Genomic DNA, 21,295 nt, shown 5'->3' with positions numbered 1-21,295 from the left:
AGTAGATACTAACCGGATCAAAGGGTCAGGGCTGTCGGGGGGGGGGGGTCCTCTGAAGTAAGTTTCACTCCACTGAACCCAAACATGGCTCATGGAAATTCGCCAAGAAAACATGTAAAGGTGTGGTAGGAACGTCATGCAGTAGGCATATGACTTCTGTACATCAATACCATCTGTATGCACAATAACCTGATTGTATTGTCTACACAATGTTGACGTTTTAATTTCTTTCGCCCTTTTCCCTTTTGAAAAATCAACCAAACTTGGATCCTGAAACATGATTGGCCAGCTGGGCAGTAAAACTAAGAACCTGCAACATGATCGGCCTACGGGGCTGTCACAATTTTGATCCTGAAATGTGACTGGCGGTCGGGGCTGTCAGTCACTCACAGTGGTGGGGAAGAAGCGGCTGAACTTAAACTTCTTGAGGGACATGGAGCAGGTGTAGGTCCCCAGGAAAAGGATGAATGACATCAGAGTGACGTCAGGGACGAAGCCACAGGCTGGACCAATCAGCTCGCCGCCGTACACCACACACTGCTTCTTGTCGAGAGACGCCCATGTGGCATTTACCGACTACGGGAGACAGGCACACACAGACAAAACCATTACCTCATTTGTCATGACTTCGGGTTCAAATGAATCAGTACATACAGAAGCTGCTAAAACCAGCCCAAAAAATTTTTTCACAACATTTGTGAAATAAACACCTTTACTATTTATTGAAATATTGATCTAATTTCAAATCAGGTAATGATAGTGTTCTCTATCAACAATGCGTCTGTATGGTTGATGGATAACACTGTCATAGCCTAATTAACCCACACCAGCTCAGACACATTCCTGTCTGAGACACACTCAGAAATATAGATTTCCTTCAGACTTTCTTGTGACTGAAGAATATATGGCTGTCAGAGAAGAAATACTCCAGTGACTGCTGCTTACCAGATCAGCATTGTTTATCCAGACAGAGGCGTCGATATAGAGACCCGTCATATTGCCTGGATGGAAACAAACAAGCAGTGAGGTCTCCACAAAACCACTTTACGGGGCACTTGTCAAAACTATAATGTGCATATGCAGTGTTACCACAGATAGAACAAAGAGACAGATATTTCACTGGACATATAAATGTGAAGCATCCGCTTAGCGTTTCCACTCACTACCAAATATGGTAGTGAGAGGAAGCCCACTGGCCGGCAGTGGGAGAAGATGGAACGACATGGATTTTGGCCGACATTCTGCACATTTTCTCATCGATGAAACATTTGATCTCGATACAGTTTTCTGTTCCCAAAACTATAATCTGTTATGAACAGAGTGGACTAATGATATCTCTTAAGTGAACACAAACTTGGACCATGTGATTATCTCCTGTTTAAATATTGTGAAAAATGGTGTAATGTTTGCTTTCTGGACTGTTCCGACAGCAATAGGAAGTGAGCTCACCGACTCAAAGTTAGAGCAATTTGAGAGCCCAAGAAACACATGCCAAACCACAGAACCAGAAAGAGATTACATTTATATTGGCTAAACCCTCTTCGGTAGCTACACCCCTGTTGTCACCTGGACAGGCACACCTTAATCATTAGCACTTCCTGATCTTATTTGGTTTAAACTACAAAACAGCCAATGAGCTGCGAGCACAGTGCTGATAAGCGTACCGTCGTCCGGTGGGGGCATGCAGCGGCAGTCGTACATTGTGACGTAGTTGGGGTCATAGTCAGCGTTGATGGGGTTGTAGTGGGCCAGCTTCAGCATCTTCTTGAAGGCGTCGTAGATGAAGATGAAGGAGATGAGGGAAGAAAAGCCCTCCTCTGTGAAGCGTGTGAAGTACTTGACCAGGGAGCTGGCATCTGTGGCAACCAGCACCAGGCAGAAGAAGGCTGACCAAAGGCCGATCCACAGCCTGAACTCCAGGTAGTCAAAGTCATGGTCTCTGGAGGGGAAAGAGAGAGAGTGAAGGTACGACCATGGTTAGTTAGTCTAAGAGCAGGCCGATCCACAGCCTGAACTCCAGGTAGTTAAAGTCATGGTCTCTGTAGAGGGAGAGGTCGGAGAGATGGTAGAACCATAGTTTAATATTAATGGATTAACCTTTATTGAAACCGGAAGTCCCTTCTAAGGCACTTGGAAGTTTCTATCCATAAATCAATGTTTTCACAGCATGTATGCGTGTATCAGAGTACCAAAAGAAAGACTGATGGAGGCTGTAAATCCAGCTCACAAAGTAATAGAGTGCATGGCGGCATAGGGTCAGACCCGACCTGAGGAAACATGGCCCCGTCGGCTCATCGTTGATAGTTTCCATTCACGGTGTGACATTCAATGAATGTAAATGATTGATAATGGAACATAGCTAAGCCAGTGTTGTCTGTAATGTAATGCTAGAAGAGGGTCTACTCTCTGGGATGGCAAGAGAAGATAAGGAGGAAGAGAGAGAAGAAAGAGGAGAAGAGAATTCTGCTCTGGTCCGTGTGGGAGCAGGTCTGTACCGGTGATCCCATTCAGGTGAGGAAGTAGGAAGTAGCGAGCAGGATGCATGGGAAATTGAGGGACAATCAGCCTGGAAACGGAACTGAGGGCAGTTTATTTGTTACTGTGAATAAAAATGTTGTTCAAGATACAAATACTTGACAGTGGCTAACGTCTGACTGCAGAAGAAATTCATATTGTTTATGTCTATCATGAGTATTATTATACTGAACAAAAATATAAGCACAACATGTAAAGTGTTGGTCCCATGTTTACATCCCTGTTAGGGAGCATTTATCCTTTGCCAAGATAATCCATCCACCTGACAGGTGTGTCATATCAAGAAGCTGATTAAACAGCATTATCATATGATCATTACACAGGTACACCTTGTGCTAGGGACAATAAAAGGCCACTCTTAAATGTGCAGTTTTGTCACACAACACAATGCCACAGATGTCTCTAGTTTTGAGGGAGTGTGCAATTGGCATGCTGACTGCAGGAACTTCCACCAGAGCTGTTGCCCAATAATGTAATGTTCATTTCTCGACCGTAAGCCACCTCCAACATCGTTTTAGAGAAGTTGGCAGTATGTCCAACCAGCCTCACAACCACAGAGCCCGTGTAACCATGACAGCCCGAGACCTCCTCATCCGGCTTCTTCCCCTGTGGGATCGTCTGAGACCAGCCACCCGGAGAGCTGATGAAACTAAGGAATATTTCTGTCTGTAATAAACCCTTTTGTGGGGGAAAAACTACAGTAATTCTGATTGGCTGGGCCTGGCTTCCCAGTGGGTGGGCCTGGCTCCCAAGTGACTGCGCCCTGCGCAGTCATGTGAAATCCATAAATTAGGTCTTAATGAATTCATTTCAATTGACTGATATCCTTATATGAACTGTATCTCAGTAAAATCGTTGAAATTGTTGCATGTTGCTTTTATATTTTTGTTTAACTAGATTTTTTATTAAAGGAAACAGGAAGCCGGAGGTTGTCAATAGAAAATAAAGATTCTACGCTGCCCAAGAGGAACACTAAACACTTGTGGTTGGGGTTAGGATATGTGGTGGGCACCATGGTACCCTTGAGCCAGTTCCACATACTGTACCACTGGTAATCCTCACAACAACAGTCCAACTCTGAAAACAAACAAAACATCTCTAGGACCATTATAGCTGCTAATTTGTTTTACTTCTATTGAATTCTCTCACAGACACATGCACTGAGTATACAAAACATTAAGGACATCTCCTCTTTCCATGACAGACTGACCACTTGTCAAGGGGAGGAGACAGGCTAAAGAAGGATTTTTAAGCCTTGAGGCAATTGAGACATGGATTGTGCATGTGTGCTATTCAGAGGGTGAATGGGTAAGACAACAAATGTAAATGCCTTTGAACAGGGTATAGTACAGAAGGTGCCTGGCGCACAGGTTTGTGTTTTCACACCGAACTGTTTCCGGTGTGTATCAAGAATGGTCAGAGAGAGAGAGAGACGGAGAGGTGAACAGACAGACGGAGAGGCGGCCAGACAGACGGAGAGGCAGACAGACATGGAGAGGCGGAGTGACAGAGCGAGAGAGAGAGAGAGAGAGAGGCGGACAGACAGACAGAGGCGGACAGACAGACAGAGAGGCGGCGAGACGGAGAAGCAGAGAGACGGAGAGAGACAGACAGACAGACAGACGGAGAGACAGATAGAGACAGACAGACGGAGAGAGACAGACAGACGGAGAGAGACAGACAGACGGAGAGAGACAGACAGACGGAGAGGCAGACAGAGATGGAGAGGCGGAGTGACAGAGCGAGAGAGAGAGGTGAACAGACAGACGGAGAGGCGGCCAGACAGACGGAGAGGCAGACAGAGATGGAGAGGCGGAGTGACAGAGCGAGAGAGAGAAGTGGACAGACAGACAGAGGCGGACAGACAGACAGAGAGGCGGCGAGACGGAGAAGCAGAGAGACGGAGAGACAGAGAGACGGACGGAGAGAGACAGACAGACGGGCGGACAGACAGACAGAGAGGCGGCGAGACAGAGAAGCAGAGAGACGGAGAGACAGACAGATGGACGGAGAGAGACAGACAGACGGGCGGACAGACAGACAGAGAGGCGGCGAGACGGAGAAGCAGAGAGACGGAGAGACAGACAGATGGACGGAGAGAGACAGACAGAGAGAGAGACAGATAGAGACAGACAGACGGACGGAGAGAGACAGACAGACGGAGAGAGACAGACAGACGGAGAGATACAACCCATATTTATTTTCCCTTTTGTACATCGTTATAACACTATACATAGCCATAATAGGACATTTGAAATGTTTCTACTCCTTTGAAACTTTTGAGAGTGAAATATTTACTGTTCATTTTTGATTGTTTATTTCACTTTTGTTAATTATCCATTTCACTTGCTTTGGAAATCTAAACATGTGTTTCCCATGCCAATAAAGCCATTTGAATTTAATTGAGTGAGCGAGTGAGAGAGCTAGAGAGAGAGAGAGAGATGAAGTATCAATATCTATGGTGCTCAAAATGCAGGTGTAAGAGAGCTCACTTGCTGAAGTTGAAGAGGAGCCTTTCAAACACCAGTACAGGACCTGTGCTGCTGAGAATGGTGAGAGGCTGGCCACCCAGCAGACAGAATATGGCCCCCGTCAGTGCCGTGCCCAGGAAACTCTCCAACACACCCTGAAAGAGGAGAGGGACACAGATAGGCTGGTGAGTCAAAGAAACAGCATACAGATAGAGACACGCAGATGGATATGTTTGTCCCAAATCCATTGAAAGTGTTAGTGGGTGTCCTGGTGGGGTTAAAGGTCAAGGACATAGTAAACAGTGATGGTCACATTCCAACCCACTGTTGTATATGTTTAAACCAAATGGGACTGGACAGAGAGCGTTTGGTGGAGGACTGGCGGCAAGGTTTGGTTCCAAACTACTGTTCTGGTACCCTACCCTCACAAATAAAACGAAGCACATGGTAACATTTTTATCATCTAAAGAAATCCATTTAGTTTCTGTGTATGTATGGGAACTGGGAATTGTCAAGTGTGCAATTGAAACATCATGATATCAATCTGCTGATTCAGCGAGATCTCTATTTCTCAGCGAGATCTCTATTTCCCCCATCACACAGCTCCAGACACACAGAGAGCTGTTATACTGCCCCATCAGGACAGACAGCCCTGTTCAAGTTCACATTGTGACATCATGTGTTTTTACTAGGTGTCATTTACACAGCATATCCAGGCCTGGGTGGGAGACAGTGGACAGCTGGGATGCAGGATCAGAGCTGCGCTACCTGGAACACTGTGCTCCTGTGGCTTGGACAGTTAAGGCTTCTGGGAAAGGTCAGAGGTCAGTCGAGGGATTCCCTTCCCCTTCTCTCATGCAATTGGGAAGACGGGGGAGGGTGAGACGGGGCAGTGACAAGGCTATCTGAGTAATCTGGATCTGTGGTTATTTCCAGATCCCGAGGCCAGCCCTCCCTGCGCATGCCTTCCTTGACCAACACATCCGGGGGAGGCTGTGCTTGTTTTTAGGTTCAGGAGATCTCTGTAATCATGTCACCTGGTCAGATCACATAGCGATAAAACGATATCTTCGCTGTCTGACAAAAACCTCTTATCTCCCAAACATAAACTTTTTAAGAAATTAAAAAAATTGCCATATTTGACAATTAACAACCAACCAAACTTCAGAAGCTAATTTGAATAAATGTTCTTGGTCCTAGAGTCTTGAAATGTTCAGAGTACATTTAGGGGAGTTATGTCATTTTAAATCCATGTCAGAAAGTATTAAAGTGCACACTATGTTATAAGGGTGGAGAATCGGGACACAGTCAGGTCTTTGCCCTTACTTACATTCACTTATGCTGTTTTGCTCCTTTCAAATGCTTCTGTTTCGAGAAGAGAGAACAGAAAGAGACTCACCTGCATGTTTTCTGTAGCATCTCCTAGCAACCCTCCGAAGGTGATGGCGTTGGTCACGGTGCCCAGGTAGATAAACAGGATGGCGGAAAGCGACTGGATGTGTATGGCGTCGTAGAAATCACTGGCGAAGAACGGCAGCTTTCGCTTGATGTCCAGGATGAGGCCACCACAAAACCTTAAAAATGAAAATGTGACAGTTACATTTATGCCACAAGGTCTTTATTTATGGTAAAATGATCTTAAGATGTAGCCTTGTAAAGCAGACGGATCCCTACGATCCCCATGCTGTTTTGGTGAGCGTAGCTATTTGTCTGATTTACGAGACTACTAAAGATGCTGTTTCATCACAAATCAGTGTCTGCACAAAGCATAACTAAAAGGCAACAATAAACAGTGGCTTGCTTTGGCTACACACCTGAGGTGTTATTTTCTGAAATTCTTTCACCCTGAAGAAGGCACAGTGATGCCGAACCGTTGGTGGTTTACCCAATAACTTGCTGGGCACCTGTATATAGCGTGCGAATGTCTTTATTTTCATAGCCTACACCTCTAATAACTACTTTGTGTGTGAGCCAGCTCATGCTTTTCACTGGAATTATTTAGTAACATGCGTAGTGTTACAGTGTTATAGCAAATAATTTTAACACTGTACTCCAATATCAGTGAGAGTTGAGGCCCTGCTAAGTAACATTTTGTCACTGTACTACATGTTGGTATCACAGGAGGTTGGTGGCACCTTAATTGTGGAGGTTGGGCTTGTGGTAATGGCTGGAGTGAAATGAGTGGAATGGTATCAAATACATGGTTTCCATGTGTTAGATGTCATTCCATTTACTCAATGGGGACCCATCAAGTTTTGAGCCCCACATTTTAGCGACAAAAAATAAATAAAAAATAGATATTTATTTGTTTTTTTTGGGGGGGGGGGGTGGGGGGTTTTGCCTGTTTTGCGTGTTATTTTGCGTGTTATTAATACATGTCACATATCAGTTTGCTTTCTGTGGTGGTGGAGCAGGCCAGCAGAAAATAGGAGCATTGCACCGTGAATGGCTCAGCATTGCACAGTGATTGGCTCAGTGATCTGTCACTCATGGGGACACTACATCATCCGCCTTTAGTAAGGGTAGACATCAAGAATGTGAGCCCTTTGGGTCCTGCCATAGACTTAGATTAGAAGTGCCCTTCCAAGAAAGCTCAAGATCATTGGCCACAGATAAAATCTACAGTAGCTTTGATTGGACTGATCATGTCAACATCTTACTTTCAAAATCTTAGCTAGCATTCATCATCATGAATCAAGTCAACAATCTACAGGTAAATCCTTTTAAATCCTTGTCATATGAAGAGAAATAATGAAGAGAAATTATAGATAAAACGTAACGGTGCTCATCGGCCATAAGCATCACACAACAAGTAGGAAATTGCAAATTCAACAATGAGTTGTTTGGAAGGAATCGGTGACAGTAGCTAACCTGGGAAGTCGGGAATAAAAGCACTCAGACTGAGAAAATACGCTTTGAACGGTCATCCAACTCGAAACCTTTCTCTTTCTCGGATGACAACATTTTCCAACGGAGGACCGCCGCGCACAACAAGAGTCCAAAAATGGCTTATATTCCGCTGCATAAATGATGTAATATGCCAGGGAGATATGTATACTGTAGCAAGAAAAGTCATACAAAGTGTATGTTGTGTAGTAATATGCCAGGGAGATATGAATACTGTAGCAAAAAAAGTCATACAAAGTGTATGTTGTGTAGGAAGTTGTTAGTAGTCCATGTGCCTCACCCTAATAATCTATTTTCTCCTCTTATTTTCGCCTAACGTTACTGTTCTGACTTGGTGGTGCTGACATATAACCTGTTTTTCAGAAATATCATCATCTAATATTGTAAGAGGTTTCATTGTCTGCTTATTTTCACCCTTTATTTATCCTACGGCTCTGACTTGGTGTACAGGGAAAATACTGTAAGAGCAGCCCATGTTCTGCATTCTGTCGCTGTACATTTAAAAAATGCTGAACTCGTAGTTATTTTGACTACATCCGTCGTCGCTCGCTCATTAATGTCTTAATCAAAATTACAGAACGCCTCTTATCCGCTCATTTTTCCCTTATGCCATAGTTTGTACATCTCAATTGTCAGTAGAAACCGCATTTGTTTAAGCAAATCAGCCGTGTTTTTTAAAAAGGCAGTAAATGAGGCTGAATGAACTGTTTCACTGACAAGGCTCCGCTGATAGCCAGGTGTAGTGATGGTAAAGATTCACTCCATGGTGCTGGAAAGAAAGCTCTGCTGTTGGTAAAGTTTTATGTAGGCCCTAACAGTTTGTGGGCACAGTTTGTCACTGTTAAAGTGCAATTAATGTATGGTTTAATGCTGTGTAGTGACTTTGCTGGCAATTTTTTTTGCCCCACCAAGATTTACATGCTAAAAACCCCACTGCATTTTCTCCATTATTATGAGCCATCCTCCCCTCAGCAGCCTCCACTGGTTGGTATTGGCAACCGTTGAAGACTGCTCTGTTATTCAATACTACGCCATACGCTATGGGCTAGGCTAGTGGTAATGAGCAGTCTTTACTTTCCAGTGTTCATGAGCTCTTCTCCAACATGTCCATGTCCCCCTCCTCCTCCTTGACCCCCGTCATGTCCCGGCGTGTCCCCGTTCATCTGGGGGCCATCCCCTCCGCCTCCAGCATTATACTGGTTCTTCCTATACAGTCACAAACAGCAGGTTAGCCTACAGACGTCGCTCTCCAACACAGTGTTGAAGGTTCATCACGAGCACCCAATATTGACATAACTTTCAAAACTGTCCAAGGAAATATGCACAATTGAATATATTTTCTGGAACTAGGACCATTTACAGAATTATACAACTGTACTAGGACTAGAGGTGTGGGTGGCAGAGCTGTACCTCTTATCTGAGGAGGGCAGGGATTTGGGGGGTTCTATCCTGATGTCAGGGTCCCACTCCCCAGGAGGTAGGACGATAACCTCATCAAGGAACTCCTCAATGCCTGCCAGCAGGTCCTGTCTGTCCTTGGCCTTGTAGGCAATGTCATGGAACACCTGACCCCACACAACCAATCAGAAACCAAGGTAACATCAACACCAGCACACAACCAATCATAAACAATGTTAACATTAACAACAGCTATGTTACTTCCCCACATAACTAATCAAACCCACCGCAGGTCCTGTCTGTCCTTGTCATGGAACACCATACCACAACACAACCAATCAGAAACCATGTTAACATCAACACCAGCCAACAACCAATCATTTTTCACACTTGTTTCTTCCTGATATTGTGAATAATTGGATCCCAATCATTATAATTATCCCCAATCATAATCACTTCCAGATGGTGTGTTTGTAATCACTAACTATATAAGCCATATGCCATTATATCTTAATGCCCCAGAGTATCTCCCTGTCAATCTCAGACACAGAGCATTGGGCCACCCAGGCCAGGGAAGATCCCTCAGAGCCACAGTCAGTCAGATAAAGATCTCTATGGGACTGAGTGTTCACAGGGATCCTGAGGGTTTTGTTTAACTATAACTTAAGGTAATCCCGGGGGGGGAGTCCCTGTCTAATTCCAACAGTGTGGATAGAAGCAGGGGGTGTGGCTGGGACCTGTGGGAATGTGAGTCAGGTGCAGTATGGTTAACTGGAGGGGTCCAGTCTCAGTCTGCTTGAAAATCAGAGACAAGGTTTGAATATTGCTGTCCATCAATGATTCCCGACCAAATGTACTTATCTTGAGCAATTTTTTACAAAAACAATGGATATATGTTGCCCTAAGAATTGTGCAGAGTTGTCAGAATCTTATTCAAAATGATTTACAGCTATAATTACTGTCAAAGGTGCTTCCACCAAGTATCAACTCAGGGGTGTGAACACATACAATTTTATTATAGAAACTGTTCTATACTTTTTCTTTCACTTTGAAAATGTCGAGCAGGTTCAAAATCAAATGACATTTTAGTTGTCACATGCCGAATACAACAGGTGCACTTTACAGTGAAATGCTTATTTACGAGCCCTTTCCCAACAATGCAGTTGAAATGTTTTTAAAAATTAAACAAAATAACCATTTGAAATAGTAACACAAAATAACAATAACGAGGCTATATACAAGGAGTACCGGAACCGAGTCAATGTGCCGGGGTACGAGGTAGTTGATTGAGGTAATTGAGATAATATGTACATTGAGGTAGGGGTAAAAGTGACCAGGCAATCGTGATAGATAATAAACAGAGTAGCATCAGCGTATGTGAATAGTGTAAAAGTGTGTCTATTTGTGAGCGTGTGTGTGGCATCAATATGCATGTGTGTGTGTGTGTGTTTTGTGTGTGTGAATGTAGGGTGTGTGTGTACATCTAATTGAATCCCCTTGTAGATAACATTTTAAGGCAGCAAAATGTGACAACTGTCCAAGGGGTGTGTAGACTTCCACTAGCTACTGTATATGCGCGTTGGACACGATGGTAACGTACCTCATCAGACATGAGGGTGGCGATAGCTCGTCCGATCTCATGGTAGGACTTGGCTTTGCTTTTGGGCCCCAGCAGCACAAATAGGAACCTAAAAGGAGATGAAGAGAAAAGCAGAAGCATGTTCAATAAAAAGCCCAAATTGAATATAACTGGTGGTCACTAGTGGTTAAACTATATAAATATCGCATCAGCCTCTATGACATAGGAGATATCTATGAGAGAGATATGTGGTATATTCGGTGGATTTGCTAAGTTGGTTGTGGTGGTATCAGTAGGGTACCTGGTAGGGACGGGGACCTCTGTCAAACCTCCCAACATGGCAGCCTGCTGCAGGCGGACAAACGCCACGAAGGGTGTGTCCAGGAAGTCCACCCCTCCGACCAGGACGTTAGACGCCTCGGCATCACGTGGAAGCTTCTTCATCAACTTATTCTTCAGCTAGAGAGAGGGGGGGGACAAAGATGGACAGAGAGAAAGAGAAAGAGAGGAACACGCACAAATATAGAGTGAGACAGAAAAAAGAGAAGGAAAGCAATGAGCCTTGACACACATTCGAGAGAAGCGGTGCTTGAAAAGACTGTCCTTATCAAAGTAGTATGAGAAGAGCAGTAAAGGTACCGTAACAATGGACATTTCACATGCCCCAAAGTTGTACAGTTGCATGGATGAAATGGGGCAGCCGAGTACAGCCCGTCCCTGGCACATAGGCATTACATGCTGTATTGTGTGGCAACACCACTGCAGTTCATAGCTTTTTAGAAACGCGTCTTTACCACTCTGTAAGTCACTATGACACGAGCGGTATGATTAACAAGACACAATAAAGCCCTTTCTGTTCATTGCTGTTATACACTTGAACCAGTCTACATAATGATATGTAATGAGAATGAGGTAGCAACAAAAAACATTAACCTCTGTGCAACTGTATACAAAAGAACAGGCCAGGTGAATGCATACGAGCCCTTCACTTTAGGTCAAGGGGAGACAGGGGTCCTAGTGGTTAGAGGCGCAAGCCAGCAACTGTTCGAATCCAGGGTCTGACGGGAAACAAAATCAGACAGGAAGTGAGCTGGAAACTGGAGGGTTGCTGGTATCAAATCCTAGATGTAATTGCCTGCCGTTGTGCCCTTGAGCTAGGCACTTAATCCCCACTACAACTGCTCCCCGGCGCCCAGTGTGGCAGACCCCTGCTCCAACCCGTATATGTACAGTGCCTTGCGAAAGTATTCGGCCCCCTTGAACTTTGCAACCTTTTGCCACATTTCAGGCTTCAAACATAAATATATAAAACTGTATTTTTTTGTGAAGAATCAACAACATGTGGAACACAATCATGAAGGGGAACGACATTTATTGGATATTTCAAACTTTTTTAACAAACCAAAAATTGAAAAATTGGGCGTGCAAAATTATTCAGCCCCCTTAAGTTAATACTTTGTAGCGCCACCTTTTGCTGCGATTACAGCTGTAAGTCACTTGGGGTATGTCTCTATCAGTTTTGCACATCGAGAGACTGACATTTTTTCCCATTCCTCCTTGCAAAACAGCTCGAGCTCAGTGAGGTTGGATGGAGAGCATTTGTGAACAGCAGTTTTCAGTTCTTTCCACAGATTCTCGATTGGATTCAGGTCTGGACTTTGACTTGGCCATTCTAACACCTGGATATGTTTATTTTTGAACCATTCCATTGTAGATTTTGCTTTATGTTTTGGATCATTGTCTTGTTGGAAGACAAATCTCCGTCCCAGTCTCAGGTCTTTTGCAGACTCCATCAGGTTTTCTTCCAGAATGGTCCTGTATTTGGCTCCATCCATCTTCCCATCAATTTTAACCATCTTCCCTGTCCCTGCTGAAGAAAAGCAGGCCCAAACCATGATGCTGCCACCACCATGTTTGACAGTGGGGATGGTGTGTTCAGGGTGATGAGCTGTGTGGCTTTTACGCCAAACATAACGTTTTGCATTGTTGCCAAAAAGTTCAATTTTGGTTTCATCTGACCAGAGCACCTTCTTCCACATGTTTGGTGTGTCTCCCAGGTGGCTTGTGGCAAACTTTAAACTACACTTTTTATGGATATCTTTAAGAAATGGCTTATTTCTTGCCACTGATTGCCACTGATTGTTGTCCTATGGACACAGTCTCCCACCTCAGCTGTAGATCTCTGCAGTTCATCCAGAGTGATCATGGGCCTCTTGGCTGCATCTCTGATAAGTCTTCTCCTTGTATGAGCTGAAAGTTTAGAGGGACAGCCAGGTCTTGGTAGATTTGCAGTGGTCTGATACTCCTTCCATTTCAATATTATCGCTTGCACAGTGCTCCTTGGGATGTTTAAAGCTTGGGAAATCTTCACAACAGTATCTCGGACCTGCCTGGTGTGTTCCTTGTTCTTCATGATGCTCTCTGCGCTTTTAACGGACCTCTGAGACTATCACAGTGCAGGTGCATTTATACGGAGACTTGATTACACACAGGTGGATTGTATTTATCATCATTAGTCATTTAGGTCAACATTGGATCATTCAGAGATCCTCACTGAACTTCTGGAGAGAGTTTGCTGCACTGAAAGTAAAGAGGCTGAATAATTTTGCACGCCCAATTTTTCAGTTTTTGATTTGTTAAAAAGATTTGAAATATCCAATAAATGTCGTTCCACTTCATGATTGTGTCCCACTTGTTGTTGATTCTTCACAAAAAAATACAGTTTTATATCTTTATGTTTGAAGCCTGAAATGTGGCAAAAGGTCGCAAAGTTCAAGGGGGCCGAATACTTTCGCAAGGCACTGTATGTGTGTCTTGGGAGGGGTTGGGATACAGCAGAAGTCAAATTTTAGTTGGAACTTGTACAATTGACAAATAAAGTGATATTAATCTTAATATCTTAATAGACTGCTAAATTAAACATAGCGTCCAAGTGGTACACTGAGTACTTAGTCACAGTGAAATGCATAAAACATAAGCAACCAGAGACCTCGGGTGTAAGGAGATGATTAACAAAGCACGGCCTTGGTGTTTTATCAAAGACCAGATCAATTTGACGAATTAGCTACTGTTGTCCGTGTAATTCCAGGAGTTAGTTATTGTGTCTGTGTAGTTTCCGCAGGCTTCAGGAGGAGTGGTAACATTGTTACCAAACATTTGAGAGAGAGGGTCAGGGTTCTTATCGTCGTGTGTGAGGCTCAGACTTTATCAGTAGAGTGAGGCCGCGCTCTGGTTCCCACACACACGGTGTCGACTCCTTGACCCTGCATATTGTTACAGCAGGAGCTAAGATTTAGAGTGCCCGGGGAACAGCAATCGCTTCTTAAAGTTCCCGCTTAGATCTCTCTCTCACTCACACACACACACACACACAGTTATATCCTCACCTGGTCTCTATCTGGTTGGTCAGAAAAGTCGTTGAGGCTGTTGGAGGTCAGATTCCGATGGGCCGTGGCTGGGCTACCTGTGGGATCAGAGGTCAAGAGCTCAAAGACCAGGCCTGAGAGGGTTCACCAGGGTCGTGTTCATTAAGGCAAAAAACAGAAATAAAATGCTTAAAGCCTTCTGAAACAGAAATTAGTGTTTCTTATTGGACCAGGCAGTCTTTCCCCATTTCAGTCTGTTTTCTTCTTTTCGGTGCCTAATGAACACAACCCAGGGGTCAAACAAAGTCACTGGGATGAAAGGTAGATCGCAACTCCCAGAACAGACAGAGGCCCAGTTAGATTAGACTGATCTCAGAGAAGGAGATGAAGAGAAACAGAAGATGAAGAGAAACAGAAACTTCACAAGGCCTAATATAAATGTGGAAGGCAGCAAGGACTAAGTTAAGCTTTCGGGCTGATGCCAGCTGCAGTGGATCAGATGTACTGCCTGAAATCTCCCACTGCCGTGCCCTGTCTTTCACTGATCTGATGCCAACTGGTCATTCACTTGCACGGCAGAGCAGAGGGGGCACGGACAGTGTCTTATTAGTAGTCCATGATGGGGTTGGTGGGAGAGATATACATTTTTCTTTAGCCTCTTTTAGCCAGCAGTATCAGACTCAGTGAGAAGGCTGACTTTGCGTTGGAGTTGTGATTACCTAAATAAGTTGGTCAATAGCCGAGTAGCATCTACATTAGCTAATTGTTTGTTTGCTGTTTCTCTGGGCATGAAGGACTGTGACTTAGATGCTGTTTGATGATGCCCTTTTTTTGAAACATTAAAAAATGGTGGATTGTCATATCCCATGAGAATATACCCATGACAGTATTGTTTTCGGGCATCAATGATCAACAATATGAATGTGGATCGCAAATTGTCTTGGCACAGACTATTGTGAAGGTATGTGTTATACCCTGTTATAAACTCTGTATATGAGTGTTATAACCCGCCTTACAAAAGTATCCCACACTAGGGTGCTATAATGCATTATAACCTGACTTAAATGGATCACAAGTGCTATAAGTGTTATAACCTGACTTACTGAGGTATCCCATGTGTTATAAATGTGTTCTGACTTGACTTACTGAGGTATCCCATGTGTTATAAATGCAATGTAACCTGACTTACCTTTTATCCCATGTGTTATAAATAAATGCATTATAACCTAACTTACCAAGTTATTCCATGCGCTGTAAATGTGTTGACCTGACATATCCTGTTATAAATATATTATAACCTAACTTACCACGCTATCCCATGTGTTATAAGTGTTCTGACCTGACTTACTGACCTATCCCATATGTTATAAATGCATTATAACCTCACTTACCTAGTTATCCTCTGAACCGGTACTCCTGTATATAGCCCCGCTATTGTTATTTACTGCTGCTCTTTAATTATTTGTTTTTCTTAACTCTTACTTTTTTTTGTTGGTATTATCTTAGAACTGCATTGTTGGTTAAGGGCTTGTAAGTAAGCATTTCACTGCTGTAGTCGCGCATGTGACAAATAAAATTTGATTTGATCCCATGTGTTCTGACCTGACTTACTGACTGACGTAACCAATGTGTTATAAATGTGTTCTGACCTGACTTACTGACTGACGTATCCAATGTGTTATAAATGTGTTCTGACCTGACTTACTGACGTAACCAATGTGTTATAAATGTGTTCTGACCTGACTTACTGACTGACGTATCCAATGTGTTATAAATGTGTTCTGACCTGACTTACTGACCTATCCCATATGTTATAAATGCATTATAACCTAACTTACCTAGTTATCCAATGTGTTATAAATGTGTTCTGACCTGACTTACTGACCTATCCCATATGTTATAAATGCATTATAACCTAACTTACCTAGTTATCCAATGTGTTATAAATGTGTTCTGACCTGACTTACTGATGTATTGCATGTGTTATAAATGTGTTGTGACCTGACTTACTGATGTATTGCATGTGTTATGTGTTGTGACCTGACTTATTGATGTATTGCATGTGTTATAAATGTGTTGTGACCTGACTTACTGATGTATTGCATGTGTTATGTGTTGTGACCTGACTTACTGATGTATTGCATGCTGGAGCTTCTTTGGATCTCCTTTATCGGTTCCTCATGGCCAAGCGTGGTTGCATAAGGCACAGACTGGGGTTGGGACTGGGTGTGCAAGTGGGGAAAGGGCTGGGGGTGCTCATTGAGACTGCGTGCTTTAGTGCAGACAGAGAGAGACAGAGAGAAAGAGAGATGGAGTGACGGAAGAAAGGAAGGAACGAAGAAAGCAGCAAGACAGGCAGGCAAAAAGTGAAGAGAACACGAGGGAATGTTAATCTGTGCAGGAGAGTGAGAGTACAGATAGAAGACAGAAAACTAGAACAATCTCACACTTCAAACTGCAAGTCGGAATACACTTTGGAGATAGTAGTATTTAGAAGAATAACAAAAACAAGCATCAACACTCAGGCATAAAAAGAATGTTGCCAGTCACATTCACATTACTAGTTAAAACTATAGCCACCTAGATATATGTACCTGTAACATCTTTACTGCACTCAAATGATGGCATATAAAAGTTGAACATACACTACACCTTATCTTATAGTATTGATGACCACCAGAGGGAAAAGGATGTGATTGGTAGAATTGATTGGGATAAGATAGTTAATTAGGAGTCAAACTATAACTAATAATAAAAAATAAATAAAGTATATTTAATCTAAAAGTATATCTAATAATAAAAAAGGCTGCACCAAACTGGCATCTACCTTACCGTTCTGGTCTTGGTTGGAAAACAGCCTACTTGCACTGGACACCGTCTTGCCGATGTCAGCAAGCGAGCGCAGGTTGGACTTCTTGGTCTGGTGACGATGTTTCCGTAGCAACGTGTACATGACCTGATCCTTTAGCTCAGGCTTCAGCTGACCGATCTCGATCTGGCTGTCAGTGATCAACTCTGATAGAGGATGTGGAAACAAGCAGGGGGAGATTAACAGAGAGACGAAAGGGGATGGAGAGAATGTCAATACTGAGGACGCTTGGTTTCAAAGTGCACTGTTTTGGAACGTTCCAATTTTAACTTATGGGAAGTGTACGTGTCTTACCGACCACCTGTGGTAGAGTGGAGGCTTCCAGGTCCAGCAGGATGGTGCCTTTCTCAATGCAGGTCTTCAGCTCAAACAGACTGTGAAGGGACAATGTGGCCACGTGGGGCTTACTCCAACGCTCTCCTCCCTTCTCCACCTTCTCCTCAAACTTTATCCACCTAGAGAGAGAGGAATAGATTGAGACAGAGCAAAAGCATGAGAGGTGTGTGTGTGTGTGTGTGAGAGAGAGAGAGAGACCCAGAAAGAGAGAGATACAGAAGTAGAGGGAATAACCTTAAGTTTGATTTAAAAATAATACTCATAATTACAAAGATGCATGTGCACAGCAGGTCCTGCAAGGTACAGTAGGTCACATCACAATAAAGGTCTGTAGACAAAGCCTTTCATATCATTTCACAGCCAAATACGGGCCGCTGACAAAAGGAGACAAGGAGAATTTTATTTTCTTTACAAAACAGCCCCTCTATGTTATTGGTTCATCACAGGTCATGAAAAATAGCAGCGGATGCGGGATGACACAATAAAAATACTGGTAAGACTACTTTAAGGGTCCAGAGTAAATCATTTATATGATGTCAATCTGGCGATATCAAAAGGTTATCCTATTAATAATGTGCCCTATTTTGAAATGTCATTGCGTTTTTAAGCAACAGCAATGCACTTGAGACCTAATCTGCGCCCATTGAGAATGCATGGAGTAGAATCCTCAGTTCGGAATCAGTCCTAAAATGAACAATCAAAACAATATTGTGACGAAACATGCAACCCGTTTAATGCCACGTTCAAGACAACAGGGAACTCTGAAATCTCCGACTTCCAAGCATTCAAGACAACAGGGAACTTTGAAAGAAACCAGCTCTGACTGGGAAAAATAGTTTTGAACGGTCATCCAACTTGGAATTCCATCTTTCTAGAGCTTATGATTATAAAAAAAAAGTTAAAAGTACTGAGTCAGAGCAAACGTAGCTAACTAATACAGCCTGATACCAGTGCTGATGGAGGCCTAAATCAGCATGTTGTTTGTGCAACAGTATATTTTAAATCAAAGAGGAATAGGAGAAGCAGGGATATGTTGGCTATATGAATAAAGATTTAATGTAGCCAAAGATTATAGGGCCCCCTAGGAAACATGGAACATCACTTTGGTTCCTACCCGGTGACAATGACTCGTCCATGGCATTTTCATTCTTTGTCATGTCAAACACTGTATTCAAAGTGTCCACTGTTATTTATATTCTAACTATAGAATTATAAACATTCTATTTCCATGATTCCAAAAGTTCACCCAAGTGTTTTGATCTAAATCACAATTGCAACATATGGTTAAATTTTGTTAAATTTGCCCATATCGTGGCAGTTGTGGAAATGATCTCAAATGAGTGCAGGAAATTATTTTAGGTTGAAGTTGAATTGAACAGTATAAAACAATCCGAAATGGAGAAAGACCCATTAAAATCATTTAGAATATATGTGTTGCCACCCTAGGGTCACGCACTACTCATAAAGCAAATGTAGAACTTTTATTAATCAAAAACATAACATACCGTCATACTGTCAAAAATACCATATTATATTTTGGCCATATCACCCAGCCCTAGCTAGTAGCTGTTGAGAACCTAAGTGGGCATTCTGTGGGCACACTATACCTCTGTGAAGTAGAACATGCAGCCTAATGTAAGCTAATCATAGACTGCACTGATATTAATATCATCTGTAGAAGTGGTGATTTAGCTACATTGATTATCAAGATGTGTATTGATTGTGAAAGTGTGATACTCAACTCTTTGTACATAATAGATGATGTAGGCCTACTGAATATTACAGTTTGGTTTCCATGTATTTTTCCCTGTACAAATGAGTGAGCAGGATAGAACGAGGCACCATCACTATAAGAACATGGACAACTGTTCTACCATTTACATTCCAGCAGTACCAACAGACGGCTCCAAATTCAGACTGCACCTTACAACACACAACGCTACCATTTAACCACTGCACTAGTCTATTCATATATAACCAAGTATGTGTTTACATAACAGTTGACCACTTTCCACAAGTATACTGTAGGTGTATTCTTTATCTGGATACCAATTAGGAAAAATATTGGATATGGTGACATCTTTGTAAATCGTTTGTTTTGTTATTTGGTCTGGGTGCAGTTCTCAACTTGAATGTTTTCCTTAGAGAAGGTTACAGAGACTACATTGTATTCTTGTTTATCTCCCAATAAACCTTTATCTTACTTGATCTTTGTAATCGAAACGACTTGTACTTTATTTATACCAGGGTAGTCCATACGTCTTCCTGGATATCTGCCCTCAAGTAGGTAGGCTAATTTGGAGTGAAGACCTTTAAATTTTCCCTTTGGTACATTGTTACAACACTGAATATATACATAATATGACATTTCTAATGTGTTTATTCGTTTGGAACTTCTGTGAGTGTAATGTTTACTGTTAATTTTTATTTATTTCACTTTTGTATATGATCTACTTCACTTGCTTTGGCAATGTTAACATGTTTCCCATGCCAATGAAGCCCCTTGAATTGAATATTCAGGAAAGTTTGCAGTTTAGTCAAATAAATCTAAAACCATTCCAAAAGTACAATATGCTAGGTAAAGAATGAACAATTATGGTTTCCCACACAAGTTTATTGTTGTCCACACAAACGTCCCTTATTTACATATGATTCATGTGTTTGGTTTGTGTTTGTGTGACAGTCTTGTGTGTGGCACAGAGGGAGAGAAAGTAACCCAACCGACTCAAGCTAGTTACGATAACTTATGGCAGCAACAAGTTTGGCTATCATACTCTACCATCTACCATCTGGTAGTGGTGCCTGTCTTGACTTCATCAAATCGTTGTAAAGAAGCTAGCTAGCTACAATAGCAAGCTAAGTTTGCTAGCTAAAGTAGCAAGGCTAACTTAGGTTATTTTGAGGCATCCTTGTCTACAACAACTCCATTCATATGAAACAAGACTACCTGTTGGTTGATCATTGTAGCCTACTCCTCGTTTAGCCAATTTAATTTTAATTCAATTTTGCATTGATTAGAAACCTCCCACTTCACTTGCTACATATGGAGCATCCGACTAGCGCCGCTTTGATTGACCAACAATAATATACTATATGTGCCTATTTTTTATGATAAAAACGGTCATAAAACGTATTATTAGAATGTAAAATGTCATGGTCTATCCTTGGTTATGTAGCAATGTCACATAAGATATTACAATTTTAGCCAAAGCCTTTACAAAAAAAATAGGCCTGTTTTGAACGATTTGTATGAGTACTCTTCCAAGGATATCGACTCTGCCGCCCGATAATGCTTTTGTGGCACAGTCGATGGCGCGCTGGACCTCGGGCTAGAAGGTCGAGAGTTCGAGACCTGCTTACTCCCTGCCGTTTCATTACACTGGGGTCAGAAGTGATCGGACCTTGCATCCACGACAATGCGTGTGCCCGGCCGGTGAGCGCGGTCCTATAAGAGCGCTATATAGCGCGCTGGCCTTCGGGCTAGAAGGTCGAGGGTTCGAGACCTGCTCCCTGGTGGTTTCATTACAATACTAACGTCCGTTCGGATATTCGAATATCCGTGCCCATCCCTAAAACATACTGTTGATAAACACAGCTCTCAAACAGAGAGAACATCAAGCACAGATGTGTTGTTATGAGTCCCTCACCTATATGATGTAGATGATATGACTTTGATATACCACAGCTGGGTGGGTGTTGGTGACAAGGGAGTTAAGATTAGAAAGCCTTGAAGGCACAGGGTCAAAGAGGGTTAACTGTGTAAGACCATGATGAACTGACACACACGAGTGACTATGATTTACTGACCAACTGACTGACTCTTGGACTAAAGGAA

At 42.7% G+C, this 21,295-nt stretch overlaps 1 protein-coding gene across 1 annotated transcript in view; it reads right to left on the bottom strand.

The window, feature by feature from the left end:
- LOC109868847 (electrogenic sodium bicarbonate cotransporter 1-like) overlaps window positions 1–21,295 on the bottom strand; it is an 84,596-nt gene that overhangs the window by 24,412 nt on the left and 38,889 nt on the right. The window contains exons 5-16 of the mRNA XM_020458576.2: window positions 17,419–17,579; window positions 17,088–17,270; window positions 14,277–14,353; window positions 11,192–11,349; window positions 10,912–10,999; window positions 9,324–9,478; window positions 8,988–9,119; window positions 6,406–6,580; window positions 5,028–5,161; window positions 1,665–1,939; window positions 946–1,001; window positions 391–576 (exon numbers count right to left, since the gene is read on the bottom strand). Of these exons, the coding sequence (XP_020314165.1) occupies window positions 391–576; window positions 946–1,001; window positions 1,665–1,939; window positions 5,028–5,161; window positions 6,406–6,580; window positions 8,988–9,119; window positions 9,324–9,478; window positions 10,912–10,999; window positions 11,192–11,349; window positions 14,277–14,353; window positions 17,088–17,270; window positions 17,419–17,579 (1,780 nt within the window). The remainder of the gene's footprint in view (window positions 1–390; window positions 577–945; window positions 1,002–1,664; window positions 1,940–5,027; window positions 5,162–6,405; window positions 6,581–8,987; window positions 9,120–9,323; window positions 9,479–10,911; window positions 11,000–11,191; window positions 11,350–14,276; window positions 14,354–17,087; window positions 17,271–17,418; window positions 17,580–21,295) is intronic.

The sequence above is a fragment of the Oncorhynchus kisutch genome, linkage group LG23 (genome assembly GCF_002021735.2).
Source record: "Oncorhynchus kisutch isolate 150728-3 linkage group LG23, Okis_V2, whole genome shotgun sequence".
NCBI lineage: Eukaryota > Metazoa > Chordata > Actinopteri > Salmoniformes > Salmonidae > Oncorhynchus > Oncorhynchus kisutch.
The sequence above is the reverse complement of the archived record's forward strand: the minus strand, read 5'-3'. Positions and strand labels throughout refer to the sequence as shown.